We start from the raw sequence: 27117 nt of genomic DNA, 5'->3' as shown, positions 1-27117 counted from the left end.
TCTACTGAAAGTGCACTTCACTGTTGAACTGCCAATCGAAGACATTCAGAGCCAACAGAACTTAGAATGAAGAGTTGCATCAGAGAAAGGTTCAGTGGATTTATAGTTAGTGAGCAAGTGGTCAGTGTGATATTTTCAACTAGCTTTTAATTGAATGAGTGGGTGAGAGAGAATTGCCCAAACTCTTTTTCCCTCATCAGCTCTGTTTTGTTTGTCTCTCACAGGACATTTCATGATTAGGGAGGACAAGGAGGGTAAGATGTAATGTTTCAGTATATCATGGGGATGGGGCAAGTCCAAAGCCAGTCCAAGGCAGAAGTAGATATTGCAGATGCTGGAGATTAGAGCGGTACTGGAAAAGCACAGCAGGTCAGGCAGCATTCGAGGAGCAGGAAAGACGAAGGGCTTTTGCCCGAAATGTCAATGTTCTTGCTCCTCAGATGCTGCCTGACCTGCTGTGCTTTTCCAGCAACACTCTAATCTTGACCCAAAGCCAGTCCTGCCTGTCCACCAATTTCAGGTGCTTATGTGAAAAATGTCAAATGTTGTCCTATTATGTATTTTTCCTTTCTAAACTTAATAAGATGTAATATGTACTTTTACCACATTTAATAATATTTATTTGAAATTCCATGATTAATTAAGTCTACAATACAATTAACAGACAGTAATCTCTTGAACAAATCAGTGCAAAGTACTTTGTTTGTTATTTTAATAGATTATCAGGATATTTTACAAGATGATCCCAAATTCACATTAAATTTAAGATAGTAGAATTTAATTTTTATGGACTTTTTGACAGTATTTTCTTGGAGAAACTTTCAATCCATTAAGTTTATTTTGCACGCGTTATTGACTGAAAATGGTAAGAAATTCTTATATGTATACAGTATATGATAAAGGCTAATACACTCAAGTCAATCCCACTGCAACGATTCATCGAGGTGCCATAGTTCGATTAATGTAGTTTGAGGCATTATGTGTTCATTCAAACTTGCATTCAGTTGAGTAAATTTTGCAAATTTGTATTTTTAATGTGGCACCTCATTCAACTGAAGCACAAATCTATCCACAATGTCTGAATAACAATTTTCCAGCTGATGACAGCTCCTGACAGAGCACTGTATGGGCAGAATCAAATATTGGGAAACTTTATTCAGGCTCACCCAATGATTGCAAAACATGTTGTGAAAAACTCACACTCTGCCCTTCTGTGGGGCAATGTTTCTGCAAATCAGCTTTGGTCAACATGGAATGATATAACACAAAAGGAGGCCATTCGGCCCATTGTGGCAGTGTACGTCGTTTGAAAGAGCTATCCCACATTTCCCTCTGTTGCCTCGCAAATCTACACTTGGCTGTGAGTTCATAATTATGACTCTAATTACAAACGTCACCAAGTTAAATTATCTGCAGATCATTCTCATTTCGCAAATGGATGAATTTTATCATGAGACATTTTGTTGAAATTGGTTATTTTGCTCTGCAACAGTCAATCGTGTTGTTACGAAGTCTGGATTGTGCTTCCTTGCTGTGTCACACTGAAGCCACATTGGATTTTTTGAATTTGGCATAGACAGCGTCTGGATTCTGTTGCATTACTGTGTCAACCGAGATGCTGTTTCCTTATTCAGTACTGGAGCATAGATAATATTTTCATTACAGTTCTGTACTTCATTGAGTATCTGGATTTTGGAATGTACAATATCCTGATCTTGAGCATGTGCTGTAGACGTTGAATTGTTTTTTCTGGTTTGCTGTACAATGGAGTAAACAATATCTTCAACAGATACCCGGACAGTGCTGTTCTGCAGGTTTCCCTAGGGTATAGGTAAAGTAGAAATATTTGTGTTATCTCTTTTATTAAAGTACAATTAACTTATTAGAATGGTGTACACATTAAGTTTCCAATTCCTTTCCCCACAATCCCACTACCACCCACAATTCCACTACCACCCACAATTGTATCCTTCCTTGCCTGAATACATCCCTTCATACGGCACTATTACTCAATTAATACAGAACAAATCTGGGATAATCCATGACCCCTAAGGCTTAAAATCACATACAGTTGCCATCAAAACTACAATAGAATTAATAATAAATATTTATTATGATGGTAATATTGGACAAGTGTGGCTTGCTAGACCATTAGTTTTGCTTTCTGTAGGTCATAAGAATTATACTTCCTAAATAATACACAGCAATTATTTTACCAAGTAGCTTGCTAGTCATTTAACTTAGAGTTATAGAGATGTACAGCACAGTGACAGACTCGTCAGTCAAACTCACCCACGCCAATCAGATATCCCAATCTAATCTAGCCCCACTTGCCAGCACCCGACCTATGTCCATCCAAACCCTTTCCATTCATATACATATCCAGGTACCTTTTAAATGATGTAATTGTACTAGCCTCCACCACTTCCTCTCGCAGCTTATTCCACACATACACCACCCTCTGCGTGAAAAGTTGCCCCTTAGGTCTCTTTTATATCTTTCTTCTCTCACACTAAACCTACGCCCTCCAGCTCAAGACACCTCCACCCCGGGAACAGACCTTGTCTACTTATCCTATCCATGCCCTTCATGATTTTATAATCCTCTATAAGTTCTCCTGTAATAGAATCCCTACAGTGTGGAATCAAGCCCTTAGGCCCAGCATGTCCAGACCGACCCTTCAAAGAGTAACCCACCCAGACCCCTTCCCCTACCCTATATTGACCCCTGACTAATGCACCTACCCTACAATCTTTGAACACTATGGGCAATTTAGCATGGCCAATTCACCTAACCTGCACATCTTTGGACTGTGGGAGGAAACTGGAGCACCCGGAGGAACTGGACCACGCAGACACTGGGAGAATGTGCAAACTCCACACAGACAGTTGTCTGGGGCTGGAATCGAACCTGGTTTTGAACCCGGCATTGTGAGGCAGCAGTGCTAACCACTGAGCCACCGCGCCACAAAAAATAGGAGCAGACGGACATTCGGTCCCTCAAGCTTTTCCTGCCATTCAACAAGATCAGGGCTGATCTCCCTTTCAAGCCAGCTCAGCATAGCCACCAACTGCCCGATATTTCAAAACAGTGTCTGCTTTAAATATTTGTAATGATCAAGTCTCCACAACTCTCTGGGGTAGAGAATGCCAGACAACCATTACCCTCTGGAAGAAGACATTCCTTCTCATTTTCATCTCAGTTGTAAAAGATATATTCCCATAACCTGTGAATATATCCTGTAGTTTGAGATTTCCCCACCAGTGGAAACATCTTTTAAACATCTACCTGTCAAGCTCCATTGATGGGGCTAGATAGAACATAGAACATAGAAGGATACAGCGCAGTACAGGCCCTTCGGCCCTCGATGTTGCGCCGACCGAATCCTACTTAACCTATACTAGCCCAATAACTTCCAAATGCCTATCCAATGCCCGCTTAAATGACCATAAAGAAGGAGAGTTCACCACTGATACGGGCAGGGCATTCCATGAACTCACAACCCGCTGTGTGAAGAATCTACCCCTAACATCTGTCCTATACCTACCACCCCTTAATTTAAAGCTATGTCCCCTAGTAACACCTGACTCCATTAGCGGTAAAAGGTTCTTAGTATCTACCCTATCTAAACCCCTAATCATCTTATACACTTCTATCAGATCTCCCCTAAACCTTCTCTTCTCCAATGAGAACAGCCCCAAGTGCCTCAGCCTTTCCTCATAAGATTTTCCTACCATTCCAGGCAACATCCTGGTAAACCTCCTCTGCACTCGTTCTAATCGAAGATCTGATAAGCTTTTCCAGCAATTTCTGTTTTTGTATCCCATCAGAATCTTGTATTTTTCAATAAAATTGCCCCTCATTCTTTTAAATGCTAATGTATAAAGGCTTAACTTGTTTCGCTGTTCTTGATAATTTAATCCCTTCACCATAGAAGGCCACTAATGCCAGTACACCTTTTCTTAAATACAGGGATCAAAACTGTATGCAGTACTCTGGGTATGGCCTCACCATCACGTGTAGAGTTAAGTGACATGATTTCTTAGAAAGAATGGCTTTATCTCACTATTCCAAATTATTTTTGTACTTTTTTTAATAGAATAAATCAGGAATCCACAGCACTGAATCCAAAATCTTTTTTAACTCTGCTTCGGAACCTACTTCCCAAATAATATTAACAAATATAAACTTTCATGACCTGTTAAAGAGGTGACAAAGTTCAATTTTTAATTTTCCAAAGACCAATTTTGACTAAATCGATGGAAATTAGAGTCGAAGATATTGCCTGTCTGAATTGAGACCAAGGTGAGACACTGGCAGTACGACCCTCCTGTAGTTTATCAGTGAATCTTACCCCTACAATTACAAACTCACAAGATATTATACTGTTATTCTGGATGTAGGTTTGCTTGCTGAGCTGAGACACATCCAAGCTGAGACACTTTCGTCAGGATATTTTCTTAATGAGGGAAACGTTTGGTGAAAATCCAATGTATGACTCATTTATCAAGTGAAAATGAGCCTTTCAGCTCAGTGAGCAAACCTACATCCAGAACCTCAGCCAGAGCTACAAATCTTCGCAAAACTCGCTAATTATACAGTATTTTATCTGATAGCCAATATATTTTAGGTTCTTATTTTCTATGGAATTTTGTTGAATGGTCTGAGTTTAATCACACATGTGAAATGCTTTGTCATTCCTGAACAAAATCATAAGAAATGTACACAGGCTTGAGCTATGCGATCCCTTTAATTTGCTCTATTATTCAATACGTTTATTACAAATTCTACATTAATTTAATTTTCCCACCCATTACAGTACCATTCCATGAATACCCAATATGTCCACACTGACTAAACTTGACAATGTAGCACCCACAGTCCTCTAGGGTAAAAAATTCTAAAGATTCACAACCCCTTGTGAGAAGAATGACCATTTTGCAGTGACTCTGGACTGTGTACCAGTTGGATCTCTGTGCTCATACAAGCTAATGGAGTGGTGGCCTTAGAATCATAGAATCCCCATAGTGCTATCTGGCCTATTGAATCTGTACCGACCCTTTGGAAGCATCCCACCCAGACTCAGGCCCCAACCTATACTGTAACCCTGCATTCAGCATAGTTAACCCACCTAGCCTATACATCCTGAGATACTACAGAAAATTTAGCACCTAATCTGCACACCTTTGGAATCTGGGACAGATCCCAAGCAGACACAAGAAGAATATGCAAACTCCACACATCCCCCAAGGCTGGACTTGAAACCGGGTCCCTGCTGCTGTGAGGCAACAGTGCTAACCATTGAGCCACCATCCCACCTTTGTATCTAAACTGGACTAGATTCCAATGGATAGGAGTAATTCTTCAATGAAACAAATGGTTTAATCACAACTAGAGTGCAGAGTTCTGGGCATCACACCTCAGGAAGAATATATTCACCTTGGAGGAAACATTTACTGGAATGATACCTATTCTCCTAAATTAGTTTCAACTACAAGGAGAGATAATGTGAACTGGACTTTTACTGCCTGGAATTTAAATGGTTAAGGTATGCTTTGAATGAGATTTCCATGATATTAAAGTAAATAGATCATGAAGGGAAAGAAAAACTATTTTTGATGGGTGGGATCTTGGATGTTTGGCCATAGTGTAAAAATTAGAACTAGAACTTTCACAAGGGAACACTTCTCCACTCCTTGGAAGATAAGTATTGGGAAAGGTTTTCCACCAGTGCAACAAAAGAATAAATTTAAACATATCGGACTGTTGTTATCCAAAGGTATTGAGGAATGTGAGGAATTGGTAGGAATTTGGCATTATGTTACAGACCAGTCACTGTCTCATTGTATGGCTGACAAGACTCAAGGTTTAGAGCTGAAAATGTGTTGCTGGAAAAGTGCAGCAGGTCAGGCAGCATCCAAGGAACAGGAGATTCGACGTTTCGAGCATAAGCCCTTCTTCAGGAATGAGGGCTGAAGAAGGGCTTATGCCCGAAACGTTGAATCTCCTGTTGCTTGGATGCTGCCTGACCTGCTGCGCTTTTCCAGCAACACATTTTCAGCTCTGATCTCCAGCATCTGTAGACCTCACTTTCTCCTCGAAGACTCAAGGTTTAAACAGCTTTTGGTTCTGGTGGTGAGATTGGAGTGAAACATGAGATGGGAGATTTGGAAAAGGTGGTTTTTGTTTTTCAGCAGAGTTTGGCAGTCATAGCATGCATTTTGATTTCACAACATCTCCAAATTTCATGATGAATACTTGAAGCTTTAGATTTTTCAATTGCTCTGGCTTTGCAAGAAGCCAGTGGCCTACTGAGTTTGAAAGTCAAGTTTCAAAGATAAAAATGGGGACACATTTTAATCCATGCTCGTAATTCTTATCCCACCATTCAGTTAAAATCCCTTGTAAAAACAAGTCTCAGAACATATATGGAGAAAAACCTATTGAGTATGCAAGTAGGAATGTTTTATCATTTCATAAAAATGTATTAAAGGACTCTTTTTTTTTACCTGAAATGAGAATTCTTCTGATTGTTGTGCAGTATTCATCACTGCCCTAGATCTGCAGCAAAAAAATGTCAAAATGATAGGGTGAGAACTTTATCTTTTTTACCATACATTCTATATACTATCAAGAAATACTGGTGAGCAGGAGGAAGTTTTGAGAGATTATAAAATCAGCAAATTGTTCCCATATTTTCTCTCTCTGCAGAGTGCTGTAATATTTCACAGTGTGGGATGATTTGACTGTATGATTTTTCTTGGTACTTTTATCATTATAACTTATGACTTTAACTGTAATGAAACCAGCTGTACTGAATTTAACATTTATTTATACTCTTGTGACTTCTCAGAGAAAAGATAGTCATCTAATCTCAAATCTCAAACATTGCAGTTGAAGTCCAAAGCTAAAAAGGTAATTGAAGTTAAGACTGAGAAATGTTTAGGAGATCCAGTTTACATGAAATGAGCACTCTACATTAGTTCTGTATCTAATGTTTAGATTTGTAGAGTACAAAAAGAAAAAAAGTATTACAACTGGAAAAAGTAATAACAATATTTTCTACACCCACAATATGCATCTTTTAACACAGTAAAACATGTCATGCTGCTTCTCAAAAGTAGTAGCAAACAAAATTTGACACCAGTCAAAAGTGAGGTGCTGAAAAAGTACAGCAGGTCAGGCAGCATCCAAGGAGCAGGAATTTCTTTCCTGATTGAAGGCTTATGCCCGAAATGTCGATTCTCCTGCTCCTTGGTGCTGCCTGACCAGCTGTGCTTTTCCAACACCCCACTCTCGACTCTGATCTCCAGCATATGCAGTCCTCGCTTTTTCCCAAATTTGACATGGAGGTATATAATGAAAAAGGAGGTATGATATTTTTCCACATGACCACTACTGGCACCTCCTGTTTGCCACCTCAACCAGTTTGTGGCACTGGGTAAGGGCTGTTTGGAGCAATTCACTGCCACATTCCACCTTTGGCATTGGTCTGTCTTATGTCTCATCTATCCAGTGATCAGTGGTAGAGGATACTTCACTGTAGAGTATTTGCAGAAGAGGGACTATTCTTTGATAATAGAAGGACTATTGCCTGGTAGCAAGTACAACTACATTTGGTCAGGAATAATTATTAGGGAGCTGATACAAATACATCTGCTCCCTCTGAAAACTAGAGTAGGACTCTTTTCCTTTATTCATACACTGTATATGACTTCAATTGAATGGGTGAAGCCACCATAGCACAAACATTAATCCTCTCAAAACATTAATTTGTACAACAGTGGATTTCAAGGAATGTCTTGTGAAGAAAGAGAGGTAGGTAGAGAGATTGCTACACAAGGAGTGAACTGCAGAGCCTGTCCAGCTGAAGGTGATTGGTCGAGTGATTAAAATCAGGTTAGAATTGGACATCAGCTACTGAGATCCTGTTGGCCTAAAGAAGTTACAAAAATGAGGAGTAGTGAAGCCTTGGAGGGATTTGAAAATTTCAGAGTTTTGCGAACCCGTGTCGGTCAGCAAGCATATGGAACTTAGTGGGAGATGGGAGAGTACAATAAGGTTTTGGTATTGTTTCCAAGGTGAGACACTTTCATCAATGAGGGAAACGCTTGGTGAAAATCCAACATTTAACTCATTTACTGACTGAGTTAAAAATCACACAACATGGGTTTATAGTCCAACAGGTTTATTCAGAAGTACAAGGTTTTGAGGCGCTCCCTCTTCATCAGGTGGTTGCGGAGCAGGACCATAAAACACAGAATTTATAGCAAAAGGTTACAGTGTCATGTTGGCTGGAGTATATTAAACAAACTTAAATTAAATCTTTTTTCTTTTAGAATGGGTTTCCTAGTTTCGGTTCATTAATATGTAAATTCCAGAACTCCTTTTAAGTCACATTCTCAAGATAACTTCAGATTTTCTAACAAAAGGTGTCAACTCAGTTCAGACAATGCATTGTAGGTGTGAGGTTAAAGTCTATCTGTGTCCCCATCTTGAGTCAGACTGGTTCTATTTTTAAAGTGGGATTTACAGAATCTGTAAATTTGTTACAAAATCTGAAGTTATCTTGAGAATGTGATGTAAAAGCAATTCTGGGATTTACATATTGATGAACTGAAACTAGGAAAGCCATTCTAAAAGATGAAAGCTTAATTTAAGTTTGTTTCATATATTTCAGCCACATGACACTGTAACTCGTTTGCTATAAATTCTGTGTCTTACGGTCCTACTCCACAACCACCTGATGAAGAGTCAGGGCCTCAAAAGCCAGTGCTTCCAAAAACAACCCGTTGGACTATAACCTGGTGTTGTGTGATTTTTAACTTTGTCCACCCTAGTCCAACACTGGCTCCTCCAAATCATTTACTGAGGGCATCTTATTTGAGAAATATGCCGAATGAGCCCAGTGCATCACATTTGATAAGCAGTTGGACGAATGAATTTTCAAGTCAGAAAGAATATCGAGCCTCCTGTAGATATATTTTAATTAGAAAAAAAACATGAACAACAAAATATCATACATCATTAAATGCTATTTGAAGCTTACCTGTGTAGACATGCAGCACTTGGTTTGTGTTTTAAACATGTAATTATTACGATGAGCATAATGATGAATCCAGAAATGCCAAACCCAATTCCAACATATATTATGTGGAAGGATGTATTTGTGTCACCTGTGTACAGAGTGAGATGTTACTGCATGATGCACTGATGAATTCAGTTGTTTCAAGGTCTAATGAAAGAGATTGAAGGATGCCTTATATTTTTGTTCATGAAAATTGTATTAGTCTGAACAAGCCAAATTTTCTTCACCATTTTTCCATCTCTCTCATGCAACTTTAACAGCTTGTATTTATGGTCTTATCTTTAGTTTTCTAACAGGTCTTAAAGTCCTCCATAGCAACATTATCAGAGAAAATTTGGGACTGAGCATGGTCAGCAGACCAATAGCTTTGTAACACAAATTATTTTAACAAGCAGATTAATGGAGGTGTGTGTGTGTGTGTGTGTGTGTGTGTGTCTGTGTGTGTGTGTGAGAGAGAGAGAGACAGACAGACAGACAGACAGAGACAGAGACAGAGAGAGCTTTGGAAAATGAATTCAAGGACTTAGGATCTAGGCAGCTGAAAGCACACTTGCTGATGGTGCTGTGAAGGGGTCCAGCAGTTACCCATGAGATTGACAGATTCAGCCATTCATATTCATCCTGGTCTTTCTCAAATACCAGAATAAAAATGAGGACAAAACATTTAAAGAATAAAGATGAAAAGACCACGATTGGAGCATGAGGTGGGGGAAGAGAAAGTATTGAAGATAACTCATTGATGTCAGGTATGGAATAAAGCAAAAGAGATTTAACCAGATCTGGTTACCAGCTCTGGGAGGACATATTCCTTCATGAACTCCCAACTCCTATCAGCTCATTGCAGTCTTTGACTCATGTCTGATAGTTTTAAGTCTACTTAAATAAATAACAATGGAAGTGTAAAAATGTTGAAAATCTGTCTTTTGTATCTTCTTACTCCATAGCTGTTCTTGTGAAAGACACCACGAACTGTCGTGGTTGTGGGTGTGTTCATAATCTTCTGAAATTCCAGAAGACACAGTACAGCAGGAGGTTCCACAGCACTGAGGATGTCACCCAGACAGGGCATGAAACTTGTGCAAATCAATTTCCCAGCTCAGCGACCATACCCACAACCACAGCAACCAGTACTTGAGCTACAAGCCTTGACACAAACCTTGATACAGTGAACTGGTTTGCAAAGGTTCAACGTACATGCATTGTCTTGTGAAGCTGTGTTAAGTCTTTTTTAACCAATAGGTTTTATCTATGTGTGAAAAATGATCTGGTAACCAGTTCAGTAACATTTCACAGACCCTTTCATCACATCGAATGGTATGGTTTTAGCATATTGGTCCTTAAGTGTGATAATTCTCAAATGCTGTAAAGCTTAGAGCGTGCCCATGTTTTCTACAGAAGCAATTTACAAACCAAACAGATAACAACCAGATGAAAACCCTTTTGAAGGCCTTTTTGCAACTAGATGTTTCCATGGTTTTATTTAACTTTTTTTTAATGCTGCTGTAATATGGAAAATGAAAAAACTTAGATCTGTATTAACACTTTTCATAACCTTATGTAGTTGCTGTGGAAACACAGCAGATAATTTGCGCACATCAAGTTCCACAAACTGCAACACCAGATAGTTGGTGGTAATGAGGGATTGAGGGATAGATATTTCATCATGATACAAATATAAGAATTGAATTTCAGTTATCCCTAACTGTGTCTCTGTTTGCAGTTCTGTCATTGCAAAATCCACTTCTGTGCTGGCTATGTTTCAATTGCTGGTCCTCATGTTGCTGAGTGCCAGAACTCAGGGTTCAAGTCCCACTCCAGAACTCAGTGCAAAATTCCACGCCTATGTTTAGGGAATAGTGCACTGTCAGAGATACATCTTTCTGGATGCATTGTCAAAACTATGACTCAGTATAAGCTGCTGAGGTGAGTCTGATAGAACACACGATACTGCTTTAAAGAAGAGCAGGCAAATTATCTCCAGTTTCCTGACCAACATCTTCCTTGATCAATATCACAAGAACAGATTATCATGGTCACATTGTTTCTTCGTAGCAGCTTACTGTGCCCATGTCAGTGATTACATTTCCTACATTACTAATGACAATTTAGGGAGGGAGATTGGCCAACCTTACCCAGTCTGGCCCATGTATGACTTTATGACTCTATGTATGACTCCAGACCCATAGCAATGTAGTTAACTCTTAAATGCAAGCGATTTAGTTCAGGGGCAATTCAGGGGCAAATGTTGATCTTACCAGCAAGGCACATGTCCCACGAAATGAAGAAAAGTAATTATGACAGCGAAGATACTTCAAAAATATTTCATTCGTAGCTTAGTGCTTTGATGTGCTTTGAGTTATGAAGAAATCTGATATCCTCAGCTCTCACCAAAAGGTGCTATAGAAATGCAAATCTTTCTTTCTTCACCTTCTATGTCTTATTCTGTCAACATTTTGAAGCCAGGTATTGGATTTACCTTTTGTTGGTGAAGTTGAATTTTCGCCTGTATTTGTGTTGTTCTGTTGCACAGTCCATAGCTCTTCACCAAGAATTTAGAAATTTAAAAAAAAATTGTTAATAGCAGTGAATTAGTTAAAAACATTGGGGACAATGACAGGGCTTGAATATACATCTTTGGAAGAGAAATTACAAAAACTCAGTTAATTCAAGTTCCTAGCTGACACTTGGCTTAAGGAGATAGCGCTCTGAGATGATTAAGTGTGAAACAGCATGAGAGAATAATGAGAAATCAGAGGCCATCGCCTACTTATTATTACCATGTTGAGTTTCCTGGTTTGTTGAAGGGACAGATGTGACTTCTGTAGCATTCTGATTATCTAAAGAAAAACATTCATTAAAAATAATATTAATATTCTTCAGGATTTCAACAGATACTGTAGAACATAGCCCAAAGCCTTATAAGTTACAGATTGTGGACATTCTCAGCTTTCTTGGCCATTCCTTCCTGCTTTGAAACTCAAGCTGTTTGCTCAAGTCTGAAAACGTTAACTCTATTTTTTCCCTCTCCACAGAGGCTGCCCGATTTGTTGAGTATTTAATGTTTTCTGCTTTCACTGACATCATGTTGCGCCCATAACAGTGTGCAACGCTCTGAATTAATGAAGTACTTTTGAAATGTTGCTTCAGTAGCAATGCAGTAACGTGGTAGCTAATGTGCTGCAAGATCCAAGGTCAGGTGAATTGGCCATGCTGAAGTGCCCGTAGTGTTAGGTAAAGGGGTAAATGTAGGGGTATGGGTGGGTTGCGCTTCGGCGGGACGGTGTGGACTTGTTGGGCTGAAGGGCCTGTTTCCACACTGTAAGTAATCTAATCTAATCTAATCTAATCCCACAGACACCAGATAGTCTAGTATTTCATATCTAGATGACTCTTCTTCACCTCTGATGAAGAGCCATCTTGACTCGAAACGTTAGCTTGCTCTCTCTCCATGGATGCTGCCTGACCCGCTGTCATCTCCAGCATTTAGATTCCAGCATCTGCAGTAATTTGCTCCAAGATAATCTGTTTGAGGTGTTGGTCGGCCAGAAATCCGTTGCTTTTCTTTCAAATTGTGCATTGTGAGATTTTATTCTCTATTGACAAGGAAATTGAGACATTGCCTTAATATATCACCCAAAATGCTATTTAGGGCTATGCAACAAATGTTGGTTCAGCCAGTGAAACCCACATCCTCTGAACGAATAAAATGAAGTCTGTGGCTGAGGCACGGCTGGTCGCCCTCTGATGTCAGAACCAGAAGGCTATGGATTTAAGCCCCACTCCAGGCCCTGGGCACAAATATCCAAGGCTGACCCTCTCAGCAGGGAGCCCTGCACTCTTGGAGACTCTGTACTTCAGATAAGATGCTAAACTGAAACTATGCCACCTCTCTCAGATCAGCTTAATAATATTCTTAATATTATTTGCCCCTCAGTCAATACGAGCCAAAACAGATTATTGAATCATTATGACATTGCTGTTTGTGGGATCTCTCAGTGTGTCAAATGGGTGCAAGACTCCCTACATTACTCTAGCAATTGCTCTCTGAAAGTACTTCACTGGCTGTGGGGGGGACGAATGGTTGAAAGGCTCTACAGAAATGCTAATCTTTCTTTTCCTTTTCAAGGTCTTAACCTGGAGCTTTGTGGCATGGAATTTGACCAGCCTTACCCCAACACAAGGCCAGCTGCCTGACTCAGTGAGATTGGTGCTACCTGCCACACTGCTGCTGTATCGAGTGAGTGCTGCATGGGTAGAGTTTCTGACTTTCAGCTGAAATATTACATCGAAGGGAGGCTGTCAGAACATCTCCAATGTGAGGTTTTTGCATCTCAGTTCTTGTGTGTGATGGGCATGGGATGCCAACCTGTGTTTCTATTTTTGTTCAATCACAGAATGTGGATGTTACTGGTAAAGGCCAATTATTGTTGAGAAGATGGTGTTGAGAAACCAGAGTCCTTGTTGGTTATAGATCTTGAAACTACATTTCAAACATGACTGTGTGGTTATAGATCACATGAATAGATTTCAACCAAACTGTTTGTTGTTGTTGTGGGCATGTTTGCCGAGTTGGGACGTTGGTTTGCAGATGTTTTGTCCCCTTTCTAAGTGACATGCTCAGTGCTGCAGAGCCTCCTGTGAAGTACTGCTGTCCTGCGTTGGTTGGAATTTTTTTGGTTTTACTTCCGGTTGTCGGTTGCTCGTTGCAGTGTTGGTATATTGGGTCTAGGTCTGTGTGTTTAGTGGCAGAATCCTTGCATGAGTGCCATGCTTCTGGAAGTACTCTGGATGTCCTCTATTTGGCTTGTCCTATTATTATTGTGTTGGCCTTCATGTTTGATACTTTTGTAATCATTAAAAGAACAGAGTTCAAGAGCTCACACTGGATTATCAACACCTACTCACAGGGATCAAATTTACAAGAGAGGTGGAAATTAACGATCAACTCCTATTCCTGGAAGTGATGGTAGAAAGAACACAGAATGGGGAATGTACCACAAAAGTGTGCTGGAAAGCCACATACACAGCAACCAGGTCCTGAAGGCCAACACAACAATAATAGGACAAGCCAAATAAAGGACATCCAGAGTACTTCCAGAAGCACGGCACTCATGCACAGACTCTGCCAATAAACACACAGACCTAGACCCAATATACCAACACTGCAACGAGCAACCGGCAACCGCTTCACTGGAAGCTCTGCAGCACTGAGCATGTCACTTAGAAAGGGGACAAAACATCTACAAACCAACTTCCCAACTCGTCAAACCTCCCAATCTCAGCAACCACCTGAACACACACAAGTGAAGCTGTATTAGGACCCTGTTCAAAGGGGTTACAACACACTGCAGCATTTCCGATCTGCAACGGCAAGAAAAAGAACACCTCTACAGAGTCTTCGCCAAGAACGATATCCCCGCAACTTCATCTGCAAACATGGATATGCCATGAGTCAACACACCAGATATGATACCTTGTATAACAAACATCTTGGAACTGACAGCTAGACTTCTCCCACACTGGGATTCATGACAGCCCATAAACCAACAGCCTTGCTCAAACAACAACTCACCAGGACAACAGACCCTTACTCATCATATGCAAGACTAACGTGGTGTGCAGGATTCCATGCAGAGACTGCATGAAACACTACACAGGACAAACAGGTAAACAACTAACAATCCACATCCACAAACACCAACTGGCCACTAAATGCCATGACCAGCTGTCCCCAGTAGCTATGCACACAGATGACAAGGATCACAAATTCAGCTGGGCCAACACAACTATCATAGTACAAGCCAAACAGAGGACAGCCAGAGAATTTCTAGAAGCATGGCACTCATCTAGGGACTCCATCAACAAGCATATAATCCTAGACCCAATACACCGGCCACTACAACAATCAACATGAAGCGACAACTGGAAGCAGCAGGAACAAAACCAAATACATTCCAACCGACACAGGGCAGCAGTGCCTCACATGAGGCTCCACAGCACTGAGGCTGTCTCTAGAAAGGGGACAAAACATTTACAAACCAACTTCCCAGCTTGGCAAAACATACCCATAACCACGGCAACCATCACCCGAGCTACAAATCTTTATGCAAACCTTGATTGGTTTTCTAGACATTTTAAGAGGAAACAGGTGACAACCAAATGGCTATTGATCTGTGGTCACCAAAGGACCAGACCAGGCTGGAACAGCAGACTTGCTTCCCTAAAGAATGTGAGTGAGCCAGATGGACTTTTATGTGAATCCAGTAGCTTCATGGTAACTGTTTCTGAGGCTGGGTGGACCTGGGGTACAGTGGGTAGCTTTTCTGTCTCAAACTGTGTCTCCTGCTTTGAGACCCCTCCACCCAGGGTCACCTCATTGATGGGGAACTTAGAGTGCTCAAAATCATCTTGTAAAGGCCATGATGCTCACCTAATGTTTTCGTGTTAACATTGTGACTGAAACAGAACAGGAGAGTGAAGAGTACCCAGCGTATCACATCCCAGACATCTCTGAGCCTGATGGTCAAGGAAGGTATATTCATAATGAAGCCAAATGGTTGTGCCTCAACCTGCAAATCCTCCTGGTTAATGACAGGTGGTAGGCTTCTAAGAAATTCCTGGTCAGCCACACGATGGAAAGAATGTTGAAGCTCCGTGTTGCTAGAACGTATGTTGCCGCAGCCATTCAGACTTCTTGTTGGAGGTGGGACTTGAGGTTTGGTTGGTTCAGCTGGCAGGAGTGGAGATTGATGCCAACAACATGGGGATTAATCCCCATTTGAGTCTGGGGTAGATTGTATCTGCCTCCCAACTCGACCAGTGATGGACAGTGCAGCATTGTGGCAGATTTGGCTATTGGTAGGGAACTCTGGAAGAATTATTGATTGTACCTTCTTGTTCCAGATTTTATTTACCTGAAGTTGAGTTATCCAGCAACCATGGGGGATTTGAACACAAATTACTGAATTATTCATTGGGTCAAATTGATGTAACATCCATGCTACCTTACTGGGATAAGGTGCCTTGGGCCCAGAGGACCCATTCTCTCTGACAGTCACCTTATTTCAGGCGAGGGGTGAGGTTGAGAAAGTGGGACCTTCACAGAGGCCTCAGCTGGTGCAGGAATGAAGCCGGTACTATGCAATGCAAAGCAGTGATCCAAGGTAGTCAATCCCTAACTTACTGGGCTATATGGAGTCGACAAGCTTGCAAACACACCCAGAAAATGCCCTTAACAAAGAAACAAATGCACATGTGACAGGGCATAATCTTTAGAAAACATGTACTGGAAGGTCCTAATTCAGCAACGAGATTCCCAATCCAATCAGGAACTGAGAAGGAGAAAATGGATGCGTGTAACACTGAATTTATTGTATAAAGTGTGTACACAATCTTGACTTCAATAAAGATTGACATATGAAGACCTACCTTGTACAGTCAAATTACAAGCTGTTTGATAGATCTGACCTTTCGCCTTCACTTTACAGTTGTAGATTCCACTGTCATTCACAGCCAATGCCATAAAATGCAGTGAAGCATCTCCCTTGGTGCCATTGCTGGAAAGAAAGGTGATTCTCTGCTGCCAACCATCAGTCACGTAAACCCTTCCACCTGAGAGTGTTAAGATCTGCCACAAAGTTAAACAACAGTCACAACTGCATGAAGAATTGTGCTTGATCTTTAATCAGTCTCATTGTTCATGGTCAATTTCTTTTCACAACAATTGGCAAAGTTATGATTCTTGGAAGAATCAAGACACTTGGTGGTGGAATAAGTGCAATCAAACATTAAAACTTGAAATGAAGCTATTAATTCCTCACACGACATTTTAAAGCCAACCTGTTTACCCTGGAAAGCAAATTGCTTTCAGAAACGCAGGTTTGACAATCACCTCTTAACTCGATATATCATTCTCCAGGAATTCCATCAGTCATGCCCCCTGCATATGGCTTTAACTATATTTTGTTCGAATGTAACAAATCTATCTGATTCAATAAAGGATATTGACCTAACCCGACTTGTCCACAGTAACCAGACTGCTTTCTAACTTTGCAGATATCCATTTGTGGTGTAGACACTTGGGTCCTAACATTGTCGTGAACTCAGTAACTCACTTGTGATCAACCTGCTTAACTAGGCGCAGATGTGGCATTGTACCTGGGGCTCTCAGTTACCTGATCATAGCCAGGGATTCTCCGATAACATCTCTTGCTATTCTCATGCTATCACACCGTACTTCTGCAGGGATGGACCTTTATCATCTTTCCCTGTTCCCATGGACATGCTGACCACTCAGTACTATTTTAATCTCTTTCCAGCAAATGTCCCAAACTGTTTGCAAATTTAGGGTTTAACTAGAGTCGAGTTTCTGGGGAGATAATGGTGTCTTAATAATGTCACTGGACTAATAATCTAGCAGCTCGTACTCTGGTGATATTAGTTCAATTCCTTCTGCAGCTGGTGACATTTAAATTCAATTAATAACATTGACAAAATGAACTAAAGGCTAGTCTGAGAGTTGAAAGCGATCATCAATTTTAATAAAAATCCCATCTGATTCATCAATGTCTTTTAGGGAAGGAAATCTGTCATCCTTACCTGGTCTGGCCTACATGTCACTCCAGACCCAGTGCAACGTGATTAACTCTGAAATGACTGAACAAATCACTCAGCTCAAGGGCAGTTAGGGATGGATAATAAGTATTGGCTTTGCCAGTGACATTCACATGAACGAATTGATGCTTCTCACAATCCTGCCTTCAACCCCAGCCTTGCAGCTCGGTCCATCATTTCACCACCAGATGCGACCACTTCAATGCTCCCTTTCTCTATAAATTCATCATCTGCAAAGCTCTGTTGGGCCAATCCTGTCCCACACGGTTTCATCTAAGCACACACTGTACCCCATGCATTCCTTCAAACTTAGTATTCTTCCCTTTCCATGGCAAAATTCCACTTTATCTCCTCAGCCGCTGATTGATTGATTTGTTGTATCAAAGTATAGTGGAAAGCTTTGTATCCAAGCAGCGTAGGCAGATCATAGCATGCAGAGATTCACAGATCAAAAGTTGTAAAAAAAAACTTAGGTTACATTGCACAGGATGTGCATGAGGTAAGATCAGCATTAGTTGGATCAGCATTATTTGAGATTAGAGAGTGCATTCATCAGTCTAATAACATACAAGTTCCAATTGTTATGCTGTTTGAACTTAACACCCTTTTACACATTGTCTTCCAATTCATCTCAACTAGAGGCTATTAGTAGTCCTGGTGTCTGGAACTTCCACACCAGATCTCTCCACCTCACATTTTTTAATGTTTTTGACCAAATTTTCACTCCTGCCTACTCATTTCTTTTCCTTAGTCAATGCATGTTTTCTGTGCACCTGCCTGAGAAAAGGGATATTTTTGACATTACACATTCATTAAATGAAAGCTTTGTTGTGATTCTTTGGTCAGCTGGATCATTAATTTATAGTTAACCATCATTAAAATTTTAAATAATGAGTTTGACAAAGATGTTTTAATTCTCCTGCATTTTTGGTTTAAACTCACCTCTGACAGCCTTCACGTATGCGTTAGATAACCACAGAACTGTCTGTATTGTTTTGCAATGCTACCTAGCAGGTGCTATGTAACATTATCTCTGTCAGCAATTTACATTAACACCAAAACTGGCACCTTGGAGATAAGCACAGCAGGTCAGGCAGCATTCGAGAAGCAGGAGAATCTACGTTTCAGGCATAAGCCTGATGAAGGGCTTATGCCTGAAACGTCGATTCTCCTGCTCTTCAGATGCTGCCTGACCTGCTGTGCTTTTCCAGCGCCATACTCTCAACTCTGATCTCCAGCATCTGCAGTCCTCCCTTTCTCCTTATAAGATATCCCAACCCCAACTCCTGACATTTTCTCTCTGACTCTAAGAATGGGACTAAAGGAGGTAAAATGTGTCACTGCTATTTTTTGCCTTGCTACAACCAACATTATTTTATTGAGTTGGATATTCAGTGGAGGTCAGCAGCTCAACATTTGGATAAATTATGAGAACTGAGTCTGCGTTTAACCCTGTGTATCTTTCTCAGATATAGTGTTCAAATACCAATGTCCCCACTGGGCAGGAGGTGAGCTCAGTGACCAATGTAACTCACTGAATGCCTCCAGGAGGTACTGGTACCCAAAGTCAGGAATCACACGACAGCAGGGTATAATCCAACAGGTCTCTTTAAAATCGCAAGCTTTCAGAGAGCTGCTCCTTCAGCAGGTGAAGTCACTTCACATGACAAAGCGGCAGGGCTCAAAAAGCTTGTGAGTTCAACTAAACCTGTTGGACTACAACCTGGTGTTGTGTGACCTCTGATTTTGTCCACCCCAATCCAACACCGGCCCCTCCACATCATTTCTGGTACTCAGCAACAAAGGCAGATGGTGGCCATATTGGGGTTTGCTGCTGCTGCACTGTGCAGAACAGGAGCTCGTGAAAGCACTGTGAAGGTAAGGACAGATATGGATGGCATGACAAAGGCCAGTGCTGAGCCTCTCACATTTTGTTCTAACACCAAAGGAAACAAACGTCTTTTTGCTTCAATGTGATCCAGGCAATTGTTTACCAGATGGTTCAAGATTGCCAAAATCTGAATTCAAAATTACTTTCCCACATACCCCAGCCTTTTAACAAGCTCTTTAAGGGACAATGGCTATTGGCATTTGGGATCCATGTTCCCATGCCAAGCTGGTCGTTAAAAATTCATATCTGTTTCAGGATTTTGTGATGACTTAAGAGACTTGGATGTTCAAATTTGAAATTATACTGAACCCAACATCCTCCCTGTTTGAAAATTCAGCCCAGTCACCACTTTCAGTATGTTTTCATTTACCAACTTATCTGACTCATTCATGTTTGTGCTTCTGAGTGCCCACTCAATGTCCAAGAAGCCATTCTGGTATGATCTTGAGGTGTATTTGCATGGCAGGGTAACACTATCTCCAGCTCGCCTCTGAATGGGATTGCACAACCCTGTTTCAGCTGAGTAAAGAAAGAAAAAATAAATAAATATTACACTTATCAGAATAACCCCATCATGGGTAGTGTAGTGCATTATATCTCTCCTGCATAGTGCCAACACATGTAACTCAAACCACAATGTTTCACTTAGGTTTTGCTCCATCTTCCCAGCTTTGGTTTTGGTGGGAATGTACAGATCAAAGAAGAAAAGTGGAATTATGTTCATGTTATTCTGTTAAGATAATGCTCAAAGCTAGAGAAGTGGAAGTACGAGGCACAGAAACCAGAAGTCAAAAGAAAATTCTGAAAATACAAGTTTTCACTAGAGAAGTGGAAGTACGAGGCACAGAGACCAGAAGACAAAAGAAAATTCTGAAACTAGAAGTTTTCACGTGAGAGATAAAAAAAAGAGACTTCCATGCAGCAGAACTTGGATCACCAAATGGCTCAAACCACTTTACAGACAGGCAAGATCTTTTTATTAGTGGAAATCACCATAGTCTTACCAGAGCATAGGGCTGCTCACTCATTAGAGAGAGACGACTGGTGGTGAGTTTAACCTGAGGGTCACCAGGCCTCAGGCGAGGGGAAATGTTGAGAAGGGGAGTCCTTCATGGTAACCTCAGCTGTTGATGGGAATTGAACCCACACTGTCAGCATCACGCTGAGTCACAAACCAAATCACCGCTGGAGTGCATGAAGGCAGCTTGCACACAGCATGATCCCTCAATGTGAGAACAGTGATAAAGTGACATTGGTAGATAATCTGCTCTTGTGATATTGATTGAGGGATAGAATTTGACTACAATACTATGCCCAATAATCATCCTCTGCTCTTCATCACAATAGTACAATGGAATCCTTTATGCCTGAGAAGGTATAGAGGGCCTCAGTTTAACTTCAGTACAGGACCCCTGACCTTGTAGTGCTCTGTTGGTACTATGCTGGAGTATTATCCTTGATTTTTGTGCTCATTTCCTGAAGTGGTCTTTTACCTGGAAACTTTTCATGAGCAAGAAATACCAATAAGAAAATCGCAACAGGGAACACTAATAAATAAAGTACATTTCCAATTTTCAGATGATCACACTACTGATTGCGAGAATTCGCTGTGTACAAATTGCATCTTACATTGCATGACTACACTTCATTGGCTGAGAGGCACTTTAGGATGTTCTGCAATTGTGAAATGTGCTTTCCTAATATACACAAAGCTAATTCACTTCATTTATTCAAAATTTAATGCAGTGTAAAAAAGATATAGCTCATATTCTCTAGCCCTGCAAAGGCACAGAAAGATGTTCAGAATAACGAAAGGATCAAAGACTTTTCCTGACTTCTATTGTTGTACAAACACACTCATGCAAAGAGGATAAAGCAGTTGAGAAATATGCAAACATTTTAAAACAATTATTCAATTTAAAACAGAGATGAGGAGGAATTTGCTACAGAGAGCTGTGGGGCAAAATCCTTTATTATATTAAAGGCTGAGAAAGAGAAATATAATAGAATCATAGAACCCTACAGTGTGGAAACAGGCCATTTGGCCCAGCAAGTCCACACTGACCCTTCAAAGTGCATCCCACCCAGACCCAACCCCCTCACATCTCTGTAACCTGCATTTCCCGTGGCTAACCCACCTAGCCTGCATATCCCGGGACACTATGGGCAATTTATCATGGCCAACCCACCTAACCTGTGCATCCTTGGACTGTAGGAGGAAACCGGAGCACCCAGAGGAAACCCACACAGGTACAGAGAGAAAGTACAAAGGCAACACAGACCGTCGCCCGAGGGTGGAATCAAATCTGTGTCCTTGGCGCTGTGAGGCAGCAGTGCTGACCATGGAGCACTGTGCTGTGCTGATTCTTGATCAGTCAGAGAATCAAGGGTTACAGGGAAAATGCAGCAAAGTGGACATGAGGAATGTTGGAGCAGCTGCAACTGTAAACGATTAACTGACACCATCTAGGACAGAAACCAAATCCCTTTGCCCTTCTTATGTCTCATTAGCACACACTAGAGTCATGCAGGAATATGCTGTCCATTATTTATAAATTGTGTAATGCACCCATGCACAGAGGGTGGTGTTAGGTATTCTTTCCAGGTCCTTATCGAGGGAAGGTAAATGGAATATTAGCCTATATTCCAAAGGGAGTGGAATATAAAAATAGGGAGCATCTGTGGAGGGAAAAGGTCTAGTGACCCTTCTTTATTGAATAGTCAACGTGAAATTCCTAAAAGGCTGTCAAGGCTGAATTGTTCAGCATATTCAAGACTGAGGGAGACATTTTTAATGAATAAGGGAACATGGGATTTCCGTGATAAGACAGGAAAGTGGAGTTAAGAATTATTAGAGCAACTTTGATCTCACCAAATGATGAAGTGGACACCATCGGTCAAATGACCTACTTCTGCTTTTACATTTTGTGGTTTTATGGACTGAGGGTTAGGCCTAATAGGAAGGTGCAGAATGACGCGGTAACAACTTATCAACTCAAAGAATGAATCAGGATCGAATCACACTTCATCTACTCAAGACTGCCCATACGTAAATAGCTCTTTAAGATGCATTTCCAAAACTGTTCTTGTTTTATTCTTTTGAGCAGGTAAGTGAACACCCCAGCATTAGGAAGGTCATTTATACGCAATGGATAAAAATGTGCGCACCTACTTTGGAAAGTTATTTCTCTGTGAGATAAAGCAAATTTTTCAAAACGTATTTTCCAGAAAAAGTCCATCAACGATAATATAGTAAATGGAAATTCCTTTTCATTGCTAGAATATGACTCATATTTAGGAATATAAAATGAGACTAAAATTTCGATTCTATCTGAAAAATCGAGGTAATGACAGAAACCTAATAAGGATTTTCAATACAAAATGAACATTCACTGTCAAAGTTCACACATGAGAAATGAACAAAATACCAGAGCACAACCCAGGTTAACAAATGGGAAGAGAATATGTAACCCTTCTAGGATTGGAAAACAAATAAAAAAGAGGATAGAGATAGCAAGATAAAGACTGATGGAAGGTGAATCAGACAGTACTCCAAAATGAAAAGTTGAAGATGGACAAGAGATTGTGGCAGGAATATCAGGGAGAGAGTAGAAGTCGAGGCTTGTACAGTACTCAGGAGAACATTGCTCTCAAGACAGCCACCAGGAGGCAATGGGTGCTTGGTTTGGAGTGAGAATGGGAAGAGGAATTGATGAAGTTCAACACACAGGACTATGCACATAAAGTCATAGAGCCATAGAGATGTATAGCATGGAAATAGACCCTTCGGTCCAACCCGTCCATGCCAATCAGATATCCCAACCCAATCTAGTCCCACCTGCCAGCACCTGGCCCAGATCCCTCCAAATCCTTCCTATTCTTATACCCATCCAAATGCCTCTTAAATGTTGCAATTGTACCAGCCTCTACCACTTCCACTGGCAGCTCATTCCACATACATACCACCCTCTGCATGAAAATCTCACTCCTTAGGTCTCATTTATATCTTTCCCCTCTTAGCCTAAACCTATGGCCTCTAGTTCTGGACTCCCTGATCCCAGGGAAAAGATTTTGTCTATTTATCCTATCCATGCCCCTCATAATTTTATAAAAATTGATAAGGTCACCCCTCAGCCTCCGACGCTCCAGGGAAAACAGCCCCAGCCTGTTCAGCCTCTCCCTATAGCTCAAATCCTTCAACCTGGCAACATCCTTGTAAATCTTTTCTGAACCCTTTCATGTTTCACAACATCTTTCCGATAGGAAGGAGACCAGAATTGCATGCAATATTCCAATGTGGCCTAACCAATGTCCTGTACAGCCGCAACATGACCTCCCAACTCCTGTACTCAATATTCTGACCAATAAAGGAAAGCATACCAAACGCCTTCTTCACTATCCTATCTACCTGCGATTCCACTTTCAAGGAGGTATGAACCTACACACCAAGGTCTCTTTGTTCAGCAACACTCCTTTGGACCTTACCATTAAGTGTATAAGTTCTGCTAGATGCCCATCAGAGTCGTCATAGGATATATGATTACCAACCCAAATGCAAGAGACTCTGCACCAACAAATATTCCACCTAAGCAAACCAAATACACAGAATACTGGAGAAACTCAGCAGGTCTGGCAGTGTCTGTGGAGAGAAAACAGAGTTAATGCTTCGAGTTCAGTGATGCTTTTTCAGAACGGAATATTATCACCCAAACTGGACTCTTTCAAATTATGACAAGTTAGTTGCAGTGAAAGTGTTTCCACTTATGCAAGGAATCCAAAATGATTGAGCTAAAAAAAAATAAGATGGAAGACAACAAATGCATTCAGGTAAAATGTCTTTATCCCGGGAGTGGTTAGACTGTAAAACACACCATGGGATGGAATAGTTCAGGCAATAGCTTAGATGTATTTAAGGAAGTATTAGTATAATACAAGAGAGAAAGAGGCTGAAGATTGTACTGATAGAATTAGATTACGAAGTTCAGAGGAGGTTGATAAAGATCATACTCTGCTTTGGGAAGCAAGAAATGTAATTGCTTCGCCCATTGCGAAGATCTTTTCATCCTCTCTCTCCACTGGAGTCGTACTTGAGGACTGGAGGGAGGCAAATGTAATTCTCTCTTCAAGAAAGGAAATAGGGAAACCCCCAGCAATTATAGATCAGTCAGTCTCACGTCTGACATCTGCAAGGTGTTAGAAAGGATTCTGAGGGAGAGGATTTATGACCATCTGGAAGAGCATGGCTTGATTAAATGCAGTCAGCACGGCTCTGTGAGGGGCAGGTCATGCCTCACAAATCTTATTGAGTTCTTTGAGGACAGTACTAGACAGGTTGATGAGGGTCGAGCGGTGGATATGGTGTATATAGACTTCAGCAAGGCATTTAATAAGGTTGCCCATGATAGGCTCATTCAGAAGGTCAGGAGGAATGGGATGCAGGGAAATTTAGCTGTCTGGATACAGAATTGGCTGGTTGACAGAAGACAGCGAGCGGTAGTGGAAGGAAAGTATTCTGCCTGGAAGTCAGTGGTGAGTGGTGTTCCACAGGGCTCTGTTCTTGGGCCTCTATTCTTTGTAATTTTTATAAATGACTTGGATGAGGAGATTGAAGGATGGGTTAGCGAGTTTGCAGACTACCACAAAGGTTGTAGGTGTTGTTGACAGTATAGAGGACTGTTGTAGGCTGCAGCGTGACATTGACAGGATGCAGAGATGAGCTGAGAGGTGGCAGATGGAGTTCAACCTGGATAAATGCAACGTGATGCATTTTGGAAGATCGAACTTGAAAGTTGAGTACAGGATTAAAAACAGGATTCTTGGCAGTGTGGAGGAACAGAGGGATCTTGGTGTGCAGGTACATAGATCCCTTAAAATTGCCACCCAAGTGGACAGGGTTGTTAAGAATGCATATGGGTTATGGCTTTCATTAATAGGGGGATTGAGCTTAAGAGCCGTGAGATCTTGTTGCAGCTCTATAAAACTTTGGTTAGACCGCACTTGGAATACTGTGTCCAGTTCTGGTCGTCGTATTACAGGAAAGATGTGGATGCTTCAGAGAGGGTTCAGGGGAGGTTTACCAGGATGCTGCCTGGAATGGAGGGCTTATCTTACGAAGAGAGGTTGACTGAGCTCATTGGAAAAAAGAAGGAAGAGAGGGGACCTAATTGAGGTGTACAAGATAATGAGAGGCATAGATAGAGTTGATAGCCAGAGACTTTTCCCAGGGCAGAAATTGTTAACACGAGGGATCATAGTTTTAAGCTGTTTGGCGGAAGGTATAGAGGGGATGTCAGAGGCGGGTTCTTTACGCAGAGAGTTGTGAGAGCATGGAATGTGTTGCCAGCAGCAGTTGTGGAAGCGAGGTCATTGGGGATACTTAAGAGACTGCTGGACATGCATATGGTCACAGAAATTTGAGGGTTCATACACTAGGTTTACCTTACATAAGGATCAATGGTCGGCACAACATCGTGGGCTGAAGGGCCTGTTCTGTGCTGTACTGTTCTATGTTATATCTATAATGACTGGATGGGCAAGTGACCTATTTAGGTGATATTTATAGAGTCATAGAGTCATAGAGATGTACAGCATGGAAACAGACCCTTCAGTCCAACCTGTCCATGCTGACCAGATATCCCAACCCAATCTAGTCCCACCTGCCAGCACCCGGCCCATATCCCTCCAAACCCTTCCTATTCATATACCCATCCAAATGCCTTTTAAATATTGCAATTGTACCAGCCTCCACCACTTCCTCTGGCAGCTCATTATATTTATGGCATATAATTCAATAACTACTGCGTAGTAAATTGGAGAAGCTAGGCACAAAGCAATATAGGAGATGATAAGATTATTTGAAAACTCTGATCATCTTTTATGGGATTTTAATGATTTTTACAGTCTCTGTACTGTTGTGGGAGGTGCAGGTTTTGCTGGAACCATGGGGCTGTTCATCCCTTTAAACATTCGTGGTTAAACTGTGTCGTTTGCAGAAATAGGAAATGTCATCGGAGCTACATCTGGGTTGCACCTGTCAACGATATCCTGTTGTGTTTTGAAGATGGAAGTTATCTCCCGCTCTCATTGTACAAAATCCTAAATTTATTTTTATTAGTAGTTTAAAAAGAACCTTTATCAGTTTTACGTTGTTTCCTCTTTTCCTACTTCTGTTCTTTCGAATATGTCCTTCATAATTGAAACTGAATCTCTGACTCTTTTCAGTCTCAAATTATTTTCTAGGTCAGTGGCTGATAGTTAGACTGGTGGAGCTGAATTTTCAACTCATGTTCAGGACCCAATAACTGGTCTTGATCCTGACCCATAATGGGGTCTGCTGCTGTCTTGCTGAGGAGGGGCCTAATAAGCATAAAAATCATATATTCCTACAATTTGGGAGCAGGCCATTCAGCCCATACTGACCCTCTGAAGAACATCCCTCCCAGACCTACCCCATCCATGCATTTTCCATGGTTAATCCACCCAACTGCACATTCCCTTCACACCATGGACAATTCAGCATGGCCAA

The 27117-nt window shown here is 41.1% G+C and overlaps 1 protein-coding gene across 2 annotated transcripts in view; it reads right to left on the bottom strand.

Moving 5' to 3' along the window:
• Positions 1-777: 777 nt before the first annotated feature.
• Positions 778-27117, bottom strand: part of LOC132829638 (uncharacterized) — a 39928-nt gene continuing 13588 nt past the window's right edge. The window contains exons 2-8 of one of the 2 annotated variants that reach the window (XM_060846957.1): positions 19963-20111; positions 16517-16715; positions 11866-11925; positions 11565-11627; positions 9050-9176; positions 6510-6561; positions 778-1820 (exon numbers count right to left, since the gene is read on the bottom strand). In XM_060846957.1, coding sequence (XP_060702940.1) covers positions 1599-1820; positions 6510-6561; positions 9050-9176; positions 11565-11627; positions 11866-11925; positions 16517-16715; positions 19963-20111 — 872 coding nt within the window. In that variant the 3' untranslated portion in view covers positions 778-1598. The remainder of the gene's footprint in view (positions 1821-6509; positions 6562-9049; positions 9177-11564; positions 11628-11865; positions 11926-16516; positions 16716-19962; positions 20112-27117) is intronic. The other variant, XM_060846958.1, reaches the window with a different exon arrangement.

This window comes from Hemiscyllium ocellatum, chromosome 29 (assembly GCF_020745735.1).
Source record: "Hemiscyllium ocellatum isolate sHemOce1 chromosome 29, sHemOce1.pat.X.cur, whole genome shotgun sequence".
Taxonomy (NCBI): domain Eukaryota; kingdom Metazoa; phylum Chordata; class Chondrichthyes; order Orectolobiformes; family Hemiscylliidae; genus Hemiscyllium; species Hemiscyllium ocellatum.
Note: the sequence above shows the minus strand (reverse complement) of the source record. Positions and strands in the feature narration are given on the sequence as shown.